The 20,213-nt window shown below is 42.4% G+C and overlaps 3 protein-coding genes across 12 annotated transcripts in view; 1 reads left to right on the forward strand and 2 right to left on the reverse strand.

Annotated features, from left to right (window-relative positions):
* Positions 1-294: 294 nt before the first annotated feature.
* On the reverse strand, positions 295-1,882 carry pgp (phosphoglycolate phosphatase). The gene is made up of 3 exons (XM_085169458.1): positions 1,693-1,882; positions 983-1,586; positions 295-673 (listed from the first exon to the last, which is right to left on the reverse strand). Exons 2-3 carry the CDS (start codon positions 1,575-1,577, stop codon positions 348-350), a joined length of 921 nt encoding a protein of 306 aa, XP_085025584.1. The 5' UTR covers positions 1,578-1,586; positions 1,693-1,882; the 3' UTR covers positions 295-347.
* Positions 1,883-2,514: 632 nt separating this feature from the next.
* On the reverse strand, positions 2,515-4,600 carry zdhhc4 (zDHHC palmitoyltransferase 4). Of its 3 annotated transcripts, none has more exons than XM_085169452.1 (7): positions 4,427-4,600; positions 4,013-4,142; positions 3,800-3,873; positions 3,541-3,635; positions 3,325-3,450; positions 2,980-3,224; positions 2,515-2,882 (listed from the first exon to the last, which is right to left on the reverse strand). In XM_085169452.1, exons 2-7 carry the CDS (start codon positions 4,133-4,135, stop codon positions 2,583-2,585), a joined length of 963 nt encoding a protein of 320 aa, XP_085025578.1. In that variant the 5' UTR covers positions 4,136-4,142; positions 4,427-4,600; the 3' UTR covers positions 2,515-2,582. The 3 variants fall into 3 exon arrangements, with proteins under 3 accessions (XP_085025578.1, XP_085025576.1, XP_085025577.1); XM_085169450.1 differs by having other exon boundaries at positions 3,541-3,719; positions 4,427-4,599; XM_085169451.1 differs by lacking the exon at positions 4,427-4,600 and adding an exon at positions 4,285-4,420 and having other exon boundaries at positions 3,541-3,719.
* Positions 4,601-6,247: 1,647 nt separating this feature from the next.
* grid2ipb (glutamate receptor, ionotropic, delta 2 (Grid2) interacting protein, b) overlaps positions 6,248-20,213 on the forward strand; it is a 44,297-nt gene continuing 30,331 nt past the window's right edge. For 2 of the 8 annotated variants that reach the window (XM_085169428.1, XM_085169430.1), the window contains exons 1-4: positions 7,911-8,603; positions 9,276-9,529; positions 9,676-10,005; positions 12,657-12,811. In XM_085169428.1, coding sequence (XP_085025554.1) covers positions 8,519-8,603; positions 9,276-9,529; positions 9,676-10,005; positions 12,657-12,811 — 824 coding nt within the window. In that variant the 5' untranslated portion in view covers positions 7,911-8,518. The other 6 variants (XM_085169431.1, XM_085169427.1, XM_085169426.1 and 3 more) reach the window with 6 other exon arrangements.

Consider the following 20,213-nt stretch of genomic DNA (forward strand, 5'->3'; position numbering starts at 1 on the left):
GGTTACATTGCATATCTGGTGAGGGCCTTTATAGTTCACTGACATCTTTTTTAAAAAAAGAAAAGGAACACACTCATTTTTGCAGCGTAACTCGACGCTTAAATACATTGAAAAAATACTGATTATTGTTCTCACGCTGTTAATAATCACTTAAAACATTAAAATTAGGTTTAGCAGATAAAATAAAATATAGATATATATAGCTTTAGTCTCCTGTCCAAGCAGGTAAGTGCTGTTACAGTGCTGAAGCAGCAGAAAACAACACAAAACAAAAAAAATTCCCTTTTTAAAAGAAAAAAACAAAACAAAAAACACTGGATCCTGAGTGTTGTGCAGGTTTCTCAGTCTCATCCCTGCAGAGCTGGAAGGAGGTCCGCGATGCTCTCCACGTAGTAATCCGGCACCATCCCCTGCCTCTCTGGGCAGCCACTTTTCTGATGGGCTTCGGCATCTGCCACAGTGCTGACCCCCGTGAGGGTTAGAAGGGTCTTCAGGCCGCAGTTGGAGCCCAGCAAGATGTCAGTGTCCAGACGGTCCCCGACCATCAGGCAACGGTCGGCTTTCACACCAAACTGGGAGGCCACACAGTCGAACATGAAGTGATTGGGCTTCCCAACAGTCTGGGCCTCACGCTGGGCTGCCGTCTCAACGGCCTGAAGCAGACAGCCAGTACCTGAAGGTTAAGAGTGACAGTCAGTAGGTGAGGTGACCATTTACTCTTTAATCCAACAGAACAGGTCTGTTCAGATTGACAGGAAAGTCAAAAATTGAAAATAAATTATTGCCAATACACTTAAAAGCCTCAGCACTGCCTCTATTCAGGTGTTCTAACATCTGTTTAGGGTTAAACAAGGCTGAACAATAAATCCCTTGTGCAGACATCACCCTGAAAACAGTTCTGTGGATTTTCTGACCTAAATAAAAGCAAATAAAAGGTTTTAAAAATGCGTTAAATGGAACAAAGTGCAGAGTTATTGTTTACCTGCGACGGCCTTGCCTCCTTCCAGGGGCAGCCTGGTGTCCCTGTTGGTCCCCACAAACAGACAGCCCTGCTGGGTCAGATACTGCATGGCTCGGTTCAATTTCATGTAACTGAAATGCTCATCGAAACCGACCACCACTGCCTTCACCTCGGGGTCCAAGGGCACGTTGGCCCAGTCAATCGGCTTTCCGCAGATGTGGTCGGGTCCCACCCCGGTCTGCTGGATCCCCACCGCCTCCAGCTCCTGCCTCATCGCGTTGCTTCCTATCAGGTACACTTTGCCCTCCAGCTCGCAGACCGTTTTCAGGTACATAGCGCAGCAGTACGCGGTCCCGAACACTTCATCTTCCGTCACGTCGAAGCCGAGTGCGGTCATTTTATCGGCGTACATTTTCCTGGACTTGGTGCTGTTGTTAGTGACGAAGAACACCCTCTTGCCCTTTTCCTTGAGAAGGTTTATGACTTGAGGAGCTCCGGGAATGGCCTGGTCCCCCCGCCAGATGACGCCGTCGCAGTCGAACAGGATGCTGTCCACAGAGTCCAGTAGCTGCTTCACCAGAGCTCCACTCAGCCGGGTGCATTTTGACACAGACATCGGGGAAGACTGCGGTGAACGGAGCGTGAAGAAATTTAAAAACGGGAAGCTTTATCGGCTACTGGACGTTGCTTTCCTCGCCGGGGAAAAAAGCCGCTAATGTCACGATACTTACTCGAGTAAAGTAGTAGCGCTATGTCAGGAGTCAAAGAGGCGAGCTGTAACTGTTAACCGTTAATAACCGGTCAAAACAACCGGTTTTGGTGCGCTGTGTGAGGAGCTCCGGAGAAGCAGCCTGACCTTCTGACCGCCGAGTGTTGCATCAATGCAGCGACTACTTCCGCACCGGCTTAAAGCGACAGAAGCCACACACTAAGAAGTCCGGTCAAACTTCCGCTTTGATAAAATTAAAGTAATAAAAATCTTTTTTTTTTAAATGAGAAGAACAGGTGCTTTATGATGATGATTTGTTGTGTGAATAACGCAATCAGCAAGCACATTTGTTTTCTAACCCACCTTCTGATTTTTTTAATTGTTATGTTACTTTGTATCGTGGTTTTAATAAAGTTTAAGAAAAAAAAATCAGAACACTGGATGTATAGCTGAATTTTATCTAACTTTTTTTTTGTTCAGTGTTGACTGGAAACACGCTTCTTACATTTAGCTGAAGTTCCAAGGAGGGTCACCTTTTTCTTTTCAATGTTATATTATTGTGACTTCATCTATACTTTATTTTTCTCCTCCCAGCTTCTTAACTTTTTCATATTACTAAAACTCCAACATACTTGTCATAAGAAGTTAAACGTAATAACATAAAAAAAAATACTTCTCAGCCATCAAAATAACTTGTGTAAATACATCCCCATTAATCCCACAAGCAGCAGCTACTTTGGGCTTTAACATAATCATAGAAGCTACCTCTAAGTGTTTGATTTGGTAAGCTTGTAGCTGCAACAGTTAATTAAAACAATCAGCAATTCAAAAACCAGAGGCCATAAAGAAACCAATAAACTTTATTTTCCAGTAGTGTTTACAGTAGTTATCGTAGACAGTAAATGTAACCAATCAATTGTCTTTTTTCTGAACAGGCCGTGGAGGGAAGAAAATCTCCCCCAGATTTCGGAGGACCCCCCTGCTGTAGTAGTATCTTTTAGAGTGATCTGGGACGGGGCTACAGAGAATATCGGCCGCTGTAGATGGGTGGCAGTGCTGGCAAACGTAGCCTCGACTTTTGTACCACTCATTGGAGGTCTGGTTCACAACAGCAAGAAAGGAATGGAACATGGTGTAACCCGCCAGGAGGAAGAATACAAAGAGTAAGAAGCCCAGCATGAAGACAATTCGGGGAAAAGTAAGGAAGAGATGCTGGAAGAAAAAAGTGGGAGGAGGGGCGGGTGATTAAAATTCAATTTCAGTTAGAAGCAAAAACAGCTGTGTGCAATATTCAGTGTGTCAGCAGTACCTGCACGACAAACAGAAATCCCGCTGGCTGCCGTTGGCCATTCTCATCTAAGTAACTGGCCCCCAGGAGCCCTGTGCGCAGCACGACATGAAGCAGCATGTCCACCGTTAACAGGGCGATGTCGCACGCCATGGCACAGACGCTGAAGAGGTAAAGCAGGAAGTAACGTGTGTTCTGAGCACCGATGCAGTTGTTCACCCAGACGCAGTGGTGGTCGAAACGCTGCACACACCTGTTGCAGACCCCTGAATCAAAGGAGGAGTTACAGTCAGCACTAAGACACGCTACCTTTCTTTTTCTCCCAGTACCTCAGGTGCTGACATTGACAAATTAAAAAGCACTCACTACAGTGTTTCGAGCGGGCTGGTTTGACAAGCTGGCAAGTCGAACATGAGATTCCCGGGTGAAACAATCTCCTGTCGTACGAATAGATGTGCAGCTGACCGGCAACTTTCTTCTTTGTCACTGTGCCTGACAGATGGAGAGAAGTGAGATAACACACTGCCATTGCTGACACCACCACCACACATTTAAACAGGATGTGGTCAAACTAAAATGAACCTGGATCTGTCTTGATGCAGAGGTAGAAGAAGAAGGTCTTGATGGCCAACAGGATATAAGGCACAGATAGGCTGATCAGAGTGGTGTCCATCTCCCTACAGAAGCCAAACACCTCGTAAGTGAACTCTGCATACACGGCGCCCTCCAGCAGGATGTGCAGGTATATGAACGCATTGCTCCTGCAGTCAAATTCAAATAACACTGAATCAAGCCTTAAAAAAACATTAAACTCTGTAAACGCTAAGAGAGAACTACAAACCTCTGATGGAACAGTCTGTGCAAAGTCCACTGTGAAAACTTTTGCAGCCATTTTGGAGTAATTGATGCAAGTCTCTATGAAAAAAAGCACATAGTTGTAAGTGGAGTGGATAGGTTTTCTTTATATTGAGACAACAGCGCCACAGAGTGTCGGTCTATGGAATTGCATGAAAAGAAAAGCTTCACACTCATCCTGTTTCTGCTCTTTTCTTACCTTTAATGCAAAGCTGTAGAGTGAATTAATGGGGCTGTGTTGCTGGCCGGAGTATCTGCACACTAGAGCTATGCATGTGAGCACCACCACGACGTAAATACCAAACAGCGTCAGGAAATCCATATCTCACCTGGCAGCATCACAGAGAGGCAAACAACAGGTGTTTACGGTACAAACTCACCGACAGCAGGTAGCAAGCTTAACAAGAAACAATTAAGCTTTGTTACAGTTAATTCTTAGTCATAGTTACTTCCTTTAAACACGTTAAAGACCTTTAAAAACGACTCAGGTGAACAAGTTACGTTAGCATCCGCTGAAACCTCTCAGCGCCCACACAAGCAGCGTTAGCAAAACTGAACCAAGTCTTCGTTTCTTCACCTTGTAAACCCATTTTCATGCTCGCTCTCCCCTTACCATCTAGTCGAGGTTACACATAGCTGCCTTTTGGTGTTTGTCTCAAGTCAACAGAGTCGGTTTAGAAGGCTTCTAGATTCACTTTTGCTCCATGCTCACGTCCTGCCCCTGTAAACAATGCTACTTCCTTAGCATCGCTGATGGGCTGGGCTAACGTCGAAGCCTCCCCGCTGTGAGAGGACAGTGGAAATGTGTCCTACTCCTTTTTACTTTACACAAATAAATGAACAGTCTGTTTTGTTTTGTTTTGTTTGTTTTTTTTGGGGGGGGGGGGGGGGTTCGGCTGATTAAGAGAGGGGATTATTAATTTTAAAAGTTGTAAGTATACTTTGCGTTAAAAGTCCCTGTCTCCTGTTATAAACGTGTATTAATAGCCATGCAAGGAGGCATGCAAGACAAGTGCATTCAGCCAGCTCTTTCTTTTATTGAAAATCCTGTTATTTTTCGACAGTTTACATCCCCATCCCAATATCTAAAACAGGCTTCAGACATTTTTAAAGTTTGCTTAAACATCTTCTATTTTAAAAAAGAGAGAGAGAGCTATGATGCACATCACTACCCACATACACTCACTGGTTACTACATTGTCAAAACAGATGTTAAATCAGCCTATGGCAGCAGCTCAGTGCATTTACCCATGCAGACATAGCCAAGACGACCTGCTGAAGTTCACTAAACTGAGCATCAGAATAAGGGTGAAAGGTGATTTAAGTGACTATGAATGTGGCATTGCTGTTGGGGCTGGACAGGCTGGTCCAAGCATTTCAGAAACTGCTGGTTGACTGTGATTTTCCCACACAAGCATCTTTAGGGTTTCCAGAGGATGGTACCAAAAAAGAGTCAATATCCGGTGAGCGTCCGTTCTCTGGGTGAAAATGTCTTGTTGATGCTAGAAGTCAAAGAAAAAGCAAACAGGAAGGCAATAAAAACTCAAATAACTCATCACAGAGTTACTCTAAACTCAAAACACATCAACACTTGAAGAAAATGGGCTACAGCAGCAACCACACCAGGTGCCATCTCAGCTAAGATCAAGAAACTGAGGCTAGAATTCTCACAGGCTCACCAAACTTGGACAGAAGACTGGAAAAATGTTGCCTGGAGCCTGCTTTGACATGTAATCGTCAAGGTCAGAATTTGGAGTAAAAATCATGAAGCAGGGATTCATCCTGCTTTGTGTTAATGGTTCAGGCTGCTGCTGCTGGTGTAATGGTGTATGGGGCATTTTTTTTGGCACACTTTAGGCCCCTTTACCAAATGAGCATCATTTAAATTCCACATCCCACCTGAGTATTTTTGCCAACCATGTACATCTCTATGATGGCTGCTTCTAGCTGGATCATGTGCAGTGTCAAGGGAGGAATATTGAATGTGTGCCACAAAGAATGAAGGCAGCCCTGAAGGCAAACGGGTGTCCAAGGTGTACTTAACGAAGTGACTGGTCAGTGTATAAACTGGAAGTTTTGAGGCCATGTTTTATAAATGCATTACTCTTGATTTTACTGTTAAATGTGTTACTGGTTAATTCACTATTTCATTGAGAGAATTTCTGCCTGCAGTTTCTATAGTTCAAGAAAGAGAGAGGTGATGTCTGGAGCTTTGCTACCTGAGGAATCCAGTGTGAGATAGCATCAACAGTAATGTTTTGTTTCCTGTGTCCAAAATACATGTGAGTAATTAGAGTATTTTATACTTTCTCTCTCTCTTTTTTGGGACTTCAAAACATGCATTGAAGCATAAAAGGTTTTGTCTAAAAGTTAGCACACAAACTTTAAAAAGGAGAATTTTAAATATATAATTTCAGTATAACAACAGTTAACTTCCTTTTGTTTATTGAATGCGCTGTGCTGGTGCTTTAATCATCTTTTATTGACTGTTATATAAGATAAATCAAGTTACAGTGCTGTGAGCGATGCTTTTATCCCACCCTTTGTGCCAGAGACATGAAAAAATGTCTTTCAACTCTTCATCACACTAGCTTTGAACATGTATTTTGTTCAAAAATTGATCCGACAATGACAAACAAATATCAGCTACTGTCATCTGGTTTGATTATAGACTGATACCCGCCATCGAGGTTAATATAGGCCTATAGTGTTTGACTTTGGTGCCTGAATAAAATCATTAACTGTTTGCTGTTTGTCTCTGCAATCCAGTCTTCCACACAACAATGCAACAAGGCACCACAGGACACCAGTCAGTGGATACTGTTGCGGACATGGCCCAACACTCATATTACAGCTCACAGAGCTGCAGAGGGGAGCATTGCTCGGGAGCTGTGCAGGCTCATCTCCGAATGCTGCTTAAACAGGTACTGAATGTTTGGATGTGCTGTGCTGGGGGCCTTAATCATTTTTTATTGTCTCTTATGTCGGATAAATCAAGTTACAGTGCCACAAGCGTATCTGCTGTTACAGTTTGAAATCAAAATTACAGCTTTATACCTGAAACGACAATTTTCTTTGTCAAAAGATAAATTGTTTCAGGTGGTTTAAAGTTTTTCTGTCACGCATCTTGTCATAGACGACTCAATCGTCTTTAAGACTGTAAGTGTAAGAGGAGAGTTTGATTGAAGTGAAAAGTGTGTTTGGAGATGCAGTCAATTGTGTTTAATTATTCAGTTTGCACTGAACTGTTTGTTCCTTATTGTGCGCTTTGGCACGAATGACAGTTTACACTCCAATAAGCCCACCTGCGCACTTCCTCAGCTTCCTCTCCAGCTGTTATGCATGTCAGTTAAAAAAAATATGTGTAATACAGTAAAAGTAAAACTTGATGTGAGCTTCAGTTCAAGGATATAAGCAGATAGTTACACGTGCAGCTTAGAGTCTGCTCGATATAGGATTTTTAAGACCTATGCCAACATTTGGTGATTTAAAAAATCTGATATATTGGCCGATATGGTTTTTTCTTTCAGACGCACACACATAAATGGATTAGCAATTGTTATGTGTATTGATTCATTAGTCCTTACTAAGAAGATAAAGCATTGCAGTTTAAAAAATAGTCATGTTTTACCGTCACAACAAGATCTTCATGCTCTGCTCGAGTCTGCTGGTATCAGCTGGTCGTTGTGTTTGCAGTCTTACAAACGTGTGTTGCCAACAGGGAAGTTGCAGAGCACAACATCAGCACCCATAGCATGGTTGAAGGGTTTTTCCTTCTTGATGTTGATATTGATATGTGGGCAAATAGCTGATATCTGCTGATCAATCCACCGGGCTGATTTTTAATCAGCACATTGACGCCATAAATTTTCAGTTGTAAGTTTTAGTTTTCAGCTCTGATCTGACCCTATATAAATACAATTGAATTGAATTGAACTAGAGCAGCATTTAGCCTATTTCATCATAAATACACGTCTCAAAGTGTGCACAGTGCTAAAATAAACTTCACTAGAGGCACTCGAAATATCTAATACGGGAGGGGAGCATGTGTTCCTACAGTATTAATAACAAGGGGGGTGGAGGAGAGCAGATTCAGCTGATAATCCCACTAATCCCACAGGCTAAAGTCTTAAATTGCCCCCGCTCCTTATCAATGGACCGACCATTTCAGAGTACGCAGAGAATCACAGGCATGCAGACGCTCCAATTAGAGCTCCTCGGGCTTTCTCGCATCGACGCAGAGCGATTCTGGGCCAGGAGCGGTCCCACGGAGAGCCACCTTGCCAAGAGAGGAGGGGGAGGAAAAAAAGACACATGGGTGTATTTATAGAAAAATGAGGCCTTACAATACCCTTTTTGGAGAGAGAATTATTAAGGAACCGAGGTGCGCGGGTGCACGCGTCCCAGTTTTCTGATTAACACTGTGCAAGCAGGCTGGCCCTAGGATGAATCAGGGATGAGATGCAGGACCAACTCCTTGACATACTCACAGGAAGAGACTGCACTTGCTTTTCATGCACACTCACCCTTTGCTCATGAGGAGACTGCTGTGGTTTCAGGGAGGAGGAATGGGGCAGTATTTTGAGTTTGTCACCTTTTCTCTTTGACTTTGGGTTGTGGGGATACTATTTTTTTTAAAAAACACTATACTTGAGAAGACTGGATAACAGCCTCCTAGCAGGCCACCGGGTATCTGACATTCAAGATGAAGAAATTTTTGCAAAACAAAAAGGGCAGATACTCTTTCCGCCAGAGCAAACGGGGCTCTCGGTATCCAGCCAAAGATTTCTGTAAGTCTTTATAACCTTCGTCTTCGTCAGCTCTGTGAATTCTGCTGCGCTGTGGCTTTTGGAAAGCTGTGCAGCACATCATTAGCCTACAGCTGAGCTACAGGGTGTATAGCAATTCATTGCTGTGAAATTTGTACTTGTTCCATTAGAGGTGGTTCTGAAAGCCTTATATTTCCTGCTATTTTCCCATTTGGTTGGAAATAATCATGTTATTTAACCTGGAATTCAACCTCTTACCTGTTCATCCATGCAGCCAGTGGTGTGCTCTGTCACGTTATTGCTTTTCCATTCAATTACCGTTCGACAGGAGAGACATGCATGTGCTCTGAGTGCAAAAAATAGCAAGAGGAACTTCTGTCTCCTGAGCTAATTAAGGTCACAATCTTTCAATGCTTTAATTTGATTGGCTGTGAAAGAGTTTATGAACCAGGTCAGGGACTGCTGAGTGTGTCATGGTTCAGCATAGAGGGTTACAGAGCCACACTTGATGTACAGCTAAAGACAGGGAAGGAGACAGAGAACAAACTGAATCTCTTTAAAACTGTATCATAGAGTTTTCTTGCGATGTCGCTGAACTTGAATCCACTGGCTACAGTGGGTAAGTATTTCTAAGTACCACGAGACTCCATATTGAAGCCAACCTCACTGTCTTTTTCTCCCTGTTTCTAAAAGTCCTCAGCATGCCGACATCCAACCAGGGCTGGCCTGAGGATTTTGGCTTCCACCTTGGTGGGGCTGGACCTTGCTACATCTTGTCAGTGGAGGAAGGCAGCAGTGCCCACCTGGCAGGGTTGCAGGTGGGGGATCAGGTCCTGGAGATCGAAGGCCACAATGTGTCGACGCTAGGTCCTCAAGCTGTCATCGCCATCGCCCAGACTCAGAAGAACATCCCTCCCAGCATTGGAGTGGTGTCCCGCATACAGCAGGTCATGCAGCTCTCAAATCCTTCAGATCTATACTGCATGCGTAGGTTAAAGGGCGTGGAAATGCATGTCATAATATAGTAAGCAGTAGATCTGCACTATTGTGGATAGCTGTTGTGGTCAAACACTGAGGCAAATGTCTCGTACAGATGGACATCACGCCAGGTCCAGATGGTCGTTTTGGGTTTACCATTGTGGGAGACTGCCCCCTACTGGTGGAGGACTGCTCTCCTTGTTCTCCAGCTGGCCGTGCAGGCCTGAGGGCTGGGGATTATGTCATGGAAGTGAACGGTATCCCAGTCAGGCAGCACGAGATGGCTGCGGCACTAATCAAGGCATCCCAGGGGAGGACACTCCGCCTGGGAGTGCTGTGCCTTGGGCCAAGGCACAAACGGAGCATCAGCATAGAGGACAGTCAGATGGGTGGAGAGGGGGCGAGACTGGACCGCAAACACAAGGCTCTGGAGTTCAACAGGAAGGTAGGTTTCGAGTTAAAAGGTATTTTCTAATTAAAGACAACATTCTCTGCCTAAGCTGTTTTTTTTGTTCCCATGCAACTGTTTTGGAGAGGGCAGGGCTTATTTGACAAAAAAAGAAATAAGTATTTCTGTGCACCAAGCTGAGTTTTGCGAAACCTTATATGAATTTAAGGACCTATTATGGTTGCTGTTTATTTTTACTGTGCCTCTACTGGAATAATTTTGCATGATTCATGGTTAAAATAAAATCCTTATTTATCCTACAGTCCCTTAATTTGTCCCGTGTCTGAAACAAGCGCCTTTATTTTCAAGGCTTCCCTTACTAAAACCTGTCTTTCTTATGATTGGCCAACCTCCAGAAGCCAAATGAAGGGCAGCACCCAGTGCTTCTGAGCTGTACTGTCTGTATATTGTGTGCTTACTGCAGATAACCATATAAAGAAATTTGTGTCATCAGAGTGCTTTATACAGTCAAAGATCAGAGAAGCCTGGTGCTCAACAGAATATGAGCTTTTGGTTAAAAGGGATTACTTTTCTATACTTGCCAACATTATATATATATATATATATATATATATATACTAATCAATTGTACACACTTCAGATGAGGTCGGGGATGTCATGTAACAATGTTTGTTTTTTAAAATTTTAAGTTGTATGTGTTTTTAGTGCGTATTTCATGAATATTTAATGTAATCGAATGTAGAATGTCGACATGTTTTTGAGACCAGAATGAATGAAAGTCTATAGTTATCCACTTTCTTATGACAGGCCAGATAGTAACTCTATAAAATCACTCAAAATTCAACAACGTTCTGTTTACAGTCATGTGGAAAAGAAAACACACCCTCTTTCAATTTGAAGGCTTTATGTGTCAGGTCACAATGGAAATATTATTCTGGTTTGTACCAGGTTATCAAATTGTTTAAACATAACTTAAAATAAAAAGGCAACACATAAAATATTACACCATGCTGTTATTAGTTTAAGAAAAACAAAGCCAAAATCCAGAATCAGTGTGTGAAAAACTAAGTACCCTACTGCTTCACTAAGTATAAAGATGTAAATAGTCATCAGCAAGAATGAACACCTCTATAAAAGCAAAAGTTTTGGTAGCTTGTCTGTTATAACACACCTGAATGCTCTAGTTGTGTGAAATGTGGTGCTCAACAGAAGAAATTGCTGCTACCCATTAGTCTGTGAGGGGTCATAAGGCCATTGCATTTGAAGTACATCATTCTACAGCGAGAAAGATGGTTCAAAAGTACAGAACATTCAGGACAGTTGCCAGTTCCCAGGATTGGACATCCCAGTAAATTTCAGTAAATTTCAGAGGAATTTCAGAGGAATCTCAGACTCTTCGGGGTTCACTTATCATGTTAAATCTTAAACTTAAGACTGAACAAATGTGACTTGTTTGGAAGGGTTGCCAGAAGTAAACCTCTCGTCTCTAAAAAGAACATGGCAGCATGGTTTAAGTTTGCAAAGTTGCATTTGAATTCAATTTCACTTTAGTTTTATAGCGCCAAATCTCAACAACAGTTGCCTCAAGAAGCTTTACATTGTAAGGTAAAGACCCCACAATAATACAGAGAAAACTCCAACAATCTGATTCCCCTATAAGCAAGCACTTGGCGACAGTGGGAAGGAAAAACTTCTATTTAACAGGAAAATCCTCCAGCACCAGTTGGGGGTGAGTGGAGGGAGTCAGGACAAAAGACACATTGTGGAAAAGAGCCAGAACTTCATAGTAACTAGTAATTAAATGCAAAGAAGTGTATAAACACAGAGTGAGTGAAGAAGAAACACTCAGTGAAGCCTGCAGTAGCCTAGGCTTACTGCAGTATAACTAAAGGAGGGTTTATGATCAAAGTCTAACTATGTTTCAAACCTAATCTTAAAAGCAGAGACTGTGTCTGTCTCCTGAATCCAAACTTGGAGCTGGTTCCACAGAAGATCGGCCTGAAAGCTGAAGGCTTGCTTTCTTGTCCCTGTCAGTACTCCTGCAACAAACCATAAGACTTCTGGAAAAATGTGCTTTGGATAGAAGAGACCAAAGTGGAGATGTTTGGCCATAATGTATAGTGCCACAAACACAACATATTGGTACAAACACCACATACCAACTGCAAAACACGGTCATGGACAGGTGATGGTTTGGGCCTGTTTTGCAGCTACAGGACCTACGTACTTTGCAATCACTGAGTCAACCATGAACTTTGTATAGCACAAGTGTTCTAGAATCAAAGGTGAGACCATCTGTCCAGCACCTAAAACCTGTCTCAAATTGGGTCATGCAAAAAAACAATGATCTCCCTTACTCTACAAAATCTTGGCTGAAAAGTGCTGTAGTTAACAGAGCTGTGGCATGAATGAATGCCACAACGATAACCATACAGTAAATGATTACTTCAAGTTATTGCTACTAAAGGTGGTTCTACAAGCTACTGAATCATGGGGTGTACTAGTTTTTCATACGCTGCTTTTTGGTTAAATAATAACAAGAGAAATGAAAATTACAGCATAAAATATACACAAAAATAAATATTTCTGTTTGGTACTATGCTAAAAACAGTGAGGTCATAGCTTTTCCTCTTTTACTGACTACCCTCCTCTCTACCAGAAGCTACCCTCTTTTGAATCTCCAACAGGTCGACCAGATTTTAGGTGACGATCCCGAAGTGAAAGAGAGACTCTTTGCTGTGCTGAAGCAGTACGCCGCAGAGAAGAAAGTTGAGTGGTTAGCTTCTGTCCTGCCGGACATACTCACCACTGACGAACATCGACAGCTCATCTCCAGCATCAGGTAGGGGACAGAGGTTTGAGCTCACATTGCACAGGTAGTAAAATAGATTAGAGTCTTAACTGAAGAAGATGCAAAAAGATGCAAACAATGCAAGCAATTTGTGAGTGAGCTGTAAACGTCAAATGCTCTCTAAAGTACGTTACCATACTAGGCCATCTCTTTGTGTTGCACCACAGAGATTTGCACGTGTTTGGTCCTAGTGAAAACTAAAATAATCTGCATGGATTGAATTCATAATGACTGTAAACTGGATTTTCCTGCACATTTGGTTGCAGATTAGAGAAATGTGTGGGTTCCATCTGCAACACGTGGTAAATCCACAGTGACCCTCCCAAGTTTCTTAAACTGTTAAAGAGAAACTGAGAGACTAAACTGACAAGGAGCTCAGAGTTTTAGGGGGGAAACGAGGATTGGCAAAATGTTCTGCATTCACTGCATGGAGGTGCCTGTGATGATGAGCCACTCACAGATTTAGTAGAGTACTCGCTTCGTGGAACTACTGGTAGCCATGCTGCTCTCTCTGTCTCTGCAGCCCTTTCAAAAAAAAAAAAAATTAAAATTAAATCTGGAGCTACATCCAGCAGGTTTTTTTTTTTTTTTGAAGATGCATGGAGGTGGCTTTCTACCAGACAGAATTGTGCCAGGTAACCAAACGTGAACAACTCTTTAGTTATGGGCTGTCTGTGTGCCAAAATAAATCCCCAGACAGTCTGTCCACAGATTCCTCTCCATCCACAAGTCCAGCCAATTGAAGCTTTTATTCTGTTACTACGCTGGCTTCCTTCCTCCAATACTACTACACCACTTTCAACTCTCTTTCGTGATATTAATATACCGTAAGAAGGGTTTCCATTTGTATGAGGTCACTGCTGAGATAGGCAACACGATTTTTAGTGCCTTCAATTAGGCACGAATAATCCAAAGCTGAGAGTTGGTATTTGTGCAATGAGGGACACTCCTATCTGCTACAAGGACCGATACCAGCATTAATAGCATCTCTCTGTGGACTTCCATCCTTGCCCGTCTCCCAGCTCTCTTACCTCACTCTCCCTCTCTCTTAAGGGGTGTTTGTGTTTTGCACTGATAGATTGTCCTCTCATTATACCGCTCAGACTGTTTCCCTGCTTTCTCTGTGCGGTGACCATTTTTTTTCTTGACACTTGGCGAAGACGGCCTCCTGGCCGCACCGAGGTCCCAGAAGACCTTTTATCCCCCACAGAGGAGCAGCTCAGGAGCAGTGCACAAGCCCAGTATTCTGCTCACTGCTGCTTTTAGACTTGTGCAGACGTTTAGCTGATTATTGAGCTATGGCTGACAGCTAAAGCAATGAACTGCCTGGGGTGAGTATATCCTCCTCTCATTGCTGATATTCTCCAGTGTTGTGTGAAATGTGGCATCTTTGTGTATTTTTGCAGATGTTGTGAATTTTTATCACCTCCCATCTGCTGGTGGCTGTGCAGGTGTAATAATGTGAGAGCTTGAGTGGATGTTTAATGCAGTCCTTAAAGTACAGGAAAGGCTGCTGCTGCTGCTGCAGCTGCTGCTGCTGATGTTTGATAGATTTTAAATTCATTATCCCCCTGACTTCGGGGATAACAAAGCTCATTTGGACCATTGGCAGTTTATTCATATAGTTTGATGTAATGCAGTCTCACTTGGGTTGATAAAAACTGTTTGTGGTTAACAACACAGTTAACAATGCAACGCTTTCGTGTCTGTGTGTGAAGTTACTGGGGGTTCTAGTCTCTGCTTTTAAGGTGTACTCTCTTTTCACGTGTATGAGCAGAGGGTGTGGTTCAGTTAATGTCTGTGTGCTAGAATTGGACCATCATTTTGACTCTGAGATTATGTAAATAATCAGTTGAAAATATTCATTATGTTGTTTATTATTTTTTAACGGCTAAATGTATAAATCAGTCCAAAAAAATCTCTCATTTGTAGCCATTCAGACATTAAAAACAATTATCCAGATGTGGCCGCAGGCAGTAGTCTGCCTCATCATACTGCACACTGAGCACAAATCTTGCTTTGTTAGTGGTGCTGATAATGATGGTGTTTAGTTCTGACTGCAGGAATCAGAGGCTGGAGCTTGTTTCTAACTATTCCCGAGCTACTGCTGCACTGTACTCGGTACATGAAAAGAAAAAAAGCTCCTCACAGGAGCCTTGTACAGCATCTTCAATGAAGTGAACACAAAGTACAAAGTAGGTACAGTCGAGAGTGGAACAAGTTGCCTCCTGCTATTAGTGTAAACCTTGTTCCAAATGATTAAGCACTTGCAAAATGTGTTTGTTCCTCCAGAACAGTCTGCCGGAGAAGATCGATACTCAATAAATATGTTATAGTATGAAAATAGCTGCGGGACAAAACAAAATGCAGATGGCATTTGATTATTTGGAGAGATCCAGGTGATCGTAATGAACAGATGTCTGTTATATTTTTTATGACAGAATGTTCTTCAGTTTAGAGAAAGCTTTTCTCGCTAAAGGAGCTTCTTTGATATCACTTCAACCACCATCCAGCTGAGGATGACAGTTGCCTTCCAAGCAAGCAGCTGCCTTGGGGTGTACTGTCTGACCTTTAGATTTTCTGAGTGTGATTGCTTCACAGATTCTCCACAGGTTAAAAAGGAATGATGGTGGTCTTTCAAGTCTCTTTAACATAGTACCCGAGTCTTTGGTGTCTCTGTGGTCTTCTGTAGCAGGGCGATGGTTCAGTATCATGCAGGAAACCAAAGTCCTCTGAAAGGCACCAAAGAAAAAGTTTTCTTTGCATGAAAGAAATAATCAGTTAAGAACTGCATACATTGCAGATGGCCTTTACAAGACCCCCGAGGCCCCTGACAGGGCCAGCCTTGTTAATCACGGCAAACCCAGATCATCAATGAACAAGTGTCACGCATTTTTCTGAACCACGTCGTGTATCACGATAGCATTTCTGTGTGACTAGAACAGTGAGTATTAGTCTTCATGTATTTCTGAGCCTTGTCCTTTATGCACAGCTTGCAGTCTCTGGGGGATTCTGCAGTATTTTTAAATACGGCCTTTTTTCTAGCAGCCTTTTTCCTTTTTGTGGTTTTTTTTTTTTGCCTCGTGGAAATTATAAGTTAAATTAAGTTTCTGATCCTTTTACAACATTTATTTTCTGTGCTCTGAATCATCACTCACTTTTTTATGTTCAGACTATCCAGTCAGTTTGATGGCAAACACACTAACTGGATAGCGGACATATGCTACCACGAACCTGCTAAATTAGTGCGTTAGTGCCGTCACCTCGAGCGTGGGAGGATATTAAAGCGCGATTTCTGCTCAGGAACAGCCTCGCAGAGGTGCTAGAGTGATTGTCCAAGATAGACTCTTTGTTTTTATAAGATGACAAAGACTAAGTTTACTTCCTAATGTCCTAATTTGTTCCTTATTCATTATATTTCTACATCCCTAAATGTAATGAGTTCCTACCATGTGATTGGCTGATTGGGTATTTATTTATAAGCAGCTGAACAGGCATACCTAATAAAGTGGCTGGTGAGTGTATATCCCTTTCATTTTTGTCTTTTTTAATCACTGTTTAAATAATTTATGTTATATTAATTATCTGGAATTGCTATTTCTTTCATCACTGTGGTCGTAGTTTGATTGCAACACTTTAATTTTAAACTGCAGTGTTTTTAATGATCTGCCCTCAAAAGGTCAGAAAGGCAGATGCTCTGCTAACTTTAACAGATCACATCATCTGCCCATCTTACTTATCCAACCTATATGTATTTAGGCTTTGCACCAAACTTCCTTCTCTGCATCAGAGTCACATCTGGACACTCAAAATGAAATGAGGTCTTTGTAGCTTTCTGCTTGTCATTCCTCCCTTCTGAGAAATCTGTCCCTTCCTCCCAGCTTGCTTCCTCCTCCACAACCCTCCTTCAGATAATTATAGATCTCCGTTCTTTATAAATGAGGTCAAATCAGAGCGCTCATTTAGTTTCCAAGAGTTGACGCGGAAAACTTCTTTTGATTATGTTGTTGTTGTTTGCAACAGATAGCTGTGTTTATATGGTGGGTAAACAGCTGCATTTACACACACACATATATAAAAAGATGCTAATAGCCACAGCTACACACCAACAGAGATTAGCCTTGCGTAGACAGGTACCACATCTCTGTGTGAGAGATGGGAGGGCATAACAGTGCTGTGATGTGAATAAATGGCAAATAGCAGGCGGGCACAGAGAGCAGAGAAGGGCTGTGTGGGCTGCTACACCTACGGCACTAAGAGAACATTTATTTATATCGAGGGAGTCTGCTTATTGTAGCCAGTAGTCTGTGCTCAGGCAACACTGTCTCAGGCTGCAGATACATCCACACCTCAGCCTGATGAAAGTCTGCAGAGACAGTGACAGCGGGCTAAGAATATGTGTCCTATATCTTTAACTGAACAGATTTGTTTCAAAGAGACGAGCGCTTAAAAGCTTCTCTAAAACAAGAGATAGGAAAAAACCTGAAAGAAGATTTAACAAATGGTGTAGGATGGCAGGTCGCTTAAAGTTGCAGCATGTGGATTTTTAAGCCTTTAAAAATAATGTTGCTAAACCTGGAGCCTGGCTGATGATTAAGACATTTTTGCAAGCGCGATTGTGCAGTTTTCTGCAAATGGCAGGTTTTATTAGAGGGGGAAAAGTAATATTTCTGAAAAGTAACATTTATTTAAACTTCTTTGGTGAGACTGTTTCTGTGAATATTTTGCCCTGTACCTCAAAACACCCAGAAAACATTGATCTTGCGCATTTGCAGCTGTTTAATTTCCCACTTTGCTGTGATGATGGGGGAGTGTACTCTCAGGCATGCCTGTGGACTTTGACATTACTTTTGGGTGTGGTTTCAGATGGGCGCAAAATTACACTTGTAAACTATGTTGTTTAGCAATGTTGGAAAAACGTCAAAGCTTATACAGTAGAGCTTAGGTAATCCTGACTTTTATGGTTCACATACTCTAAACCTTGTATTTCACATTTCCCATAATGCAGCTTGTTAGCGTTTTAATGATTTAGCGAATTAGTATCCATCCATCCACTTTTTTTAACCTAGACTGGAGCTTGTGTCAGCTGTCATTGGGCGAGATTCAGGGCAGTCCGTTACAAAGAGGGGTAACAAAGAGACGAATCAGTCATTCACACTCGCAGTCACACCTATAGTCAATTTAAAACTCCCAGTTAGCTTGTTAACATGCATCCACACAGGCACAGTGACAACATGATATCATCGCCATGACACAGTCAGTGTCATTTTCTCCACAGCATCAGCTATCAGCTGACCAAAGACCAAAGAGCTTATAGGAAGGAGCTGACACTTAAAATTTCACATATGTCGCTGTCAGAAGTACAATATTTGTTTTGCTGATTTCATCTGATCACTCTATTCTTATGTGTTCTGTGAGACCCTTGAAATCGGGAAAAATGTAATTTTTTCCAATTCAATTCAGTTTTTTTATGTAGTGCTAAATGACAACAACAGTCGCTTCAAGGTGCTTAATATTGTGAGGTAAAGACTGCATAAAAACCCCAACAGTCAGACTGTGAGCAAGCACTTGGTGACAGTGGGAAGTAAAAAGTCCCTTCTTACAGGAAGAAACCTCCAGTTTAAATGGGAGTTGTGGTTCGATTTTCCCGGGAAATTTTGCAAGGTAACCACTGGACCAAGTTGGAAATGTCTGAATTCTTTATGCATTTGTACAGAAGCATCTAGAAAAAAGATGCAAATTGTTTGAATTAACAACGCCCCGCACGGCCTGCCCACTTAGTTTAAAACAGTTGTATCTTGGTGTGTATTTTTGTGCAAAAATCTTGACAAATTCCTTCAGATCATTAATACTGGATGTACGGAGAGAGGAACGCTGAATGTCTATACCAGGGGTAGGCAACTCCAGGCCTCGAGTACCAGTGTCCTGCAGGTTTTAGATCTCACCCTGGGTCAACACACCTGAATCAAATGATTAGTTCATTATCAGGCCTCTGGAGAACTTCAAGACATGTCGAGGAGGTAATTTGACAATTTGAACCTGCTGTGTTGGTTCAAGCACACATCTAAAACCTGCAGGACACTGGCATTTGAGGCCTGGAGTTGCCTACCTCTGGGTACACCCATCTATAAAACATGGTGGAGGCTGTGTCATGGTTTGGGGCTGCATTTCAGCCAGTATTGTTGGAGCTCATGTTAAAATTGATGGAATTATGAATGCAAAAAAACGCCTTCAGATCATGCAATGCAATCTGAAAGGTGTCTGGAAACAGCTTCATTTTTCAGCATGACTACTACGACTACTGTCTATCACCCCTGCCAGGGTAAAGGCAGCCAAAGATAGATCTCCAGAGATTTCTGTCCTGAGCCATTCCTTCTAGTTGGCTCCATCTTTTTTACTTCTGCCTCGAGGTCTCATCTCCAGGTGTTTCTTGGGCAGCCTCTCTTTCGCCTTGAGGGTTCCACCTGAGAGCCTACCTAGTGATGTTGGTTGGCGGATGGAGTAGAGCGTGCCCTTCCCAGCACCATCTTTGACAATGACAGTGCTCCCAGAAAACACTACCAATGCAGTAAAACCGTACCTGGATAGAAAAACACGCAGCGGAAGAGTATCAGTCATGGATTGACCTCCTCAGAGCCTGTACCTGAGCATTATTGAAGCAGTGTGGGATCATCTTGACATAGAGAAGAGATCAGAAAGCAGAAAACATCCAAAAAGTCCTTCAAGAGGCCTGGAAAATTACTCCTGAAGACTACTTAAATAGTTATTTTACCTTTAGTATAAGATTGTGTACTCCCTGTGCATGCTGGCAAAACAGCTGTGACAGGTTGGGGCACAAACACCACACCTATAGCTGCAGTGGGACGTTGGCAGTAGATGCTTTTGATGTTGTTATTTGTGACCTTGGAAGATCTCCTGCTGGAGGCGGCTGCTGTCATTAAAGACTGCCGCTGAAATGTGCCTGATGGGTTTATACTGGTTGTCAACATCAGCTGCTGTTTTGTAGCTATTACAGTGTCAAATACCACTGCTGGCCAGAAGGACAATGGTTCAGGCTCTAATGACATCATTGTTATTTCTACAGGCCTGTTTCTACAGCTTATAAAGAGTGAAAATGTTTTGGGCAGGTTTTTCAAAAACAAGCTCTTCATTAGTTGACTACTTGTTAACAGCAGCTGTGACCCGTAGGTTCTGGATGTGAGTGAGTCTTCATTATTTGCCTACCTTACAAGTACAGAACAGGGCTGAAGGTGCTGCATATTTTGCTGAATACCTCCTAATAAAGCACTTCAGCAGCCATGGATAATTAAATGCATGCTGGCGAAAAGTCACATCTGCTGTGAAGTTGCTTCTCTCTCTTTCCAAAGAGTGTCCTAATTGCTTTATTTAGCTG

This window comes from Neolamprologus multifasciatus, chromosome 8 (genome assembly GCF_963576455.1).
Source record: "Neolamprologus multifasciatus chromosome 8, fNeoMul1.2, whole genome shotgun sequence".
NCBI lineage: Eukaryota > Metazoa > Chordata > Actinopteri > Cichliformes > Cichlidae > Neolamprologus > Neolamprologus multifasciatus.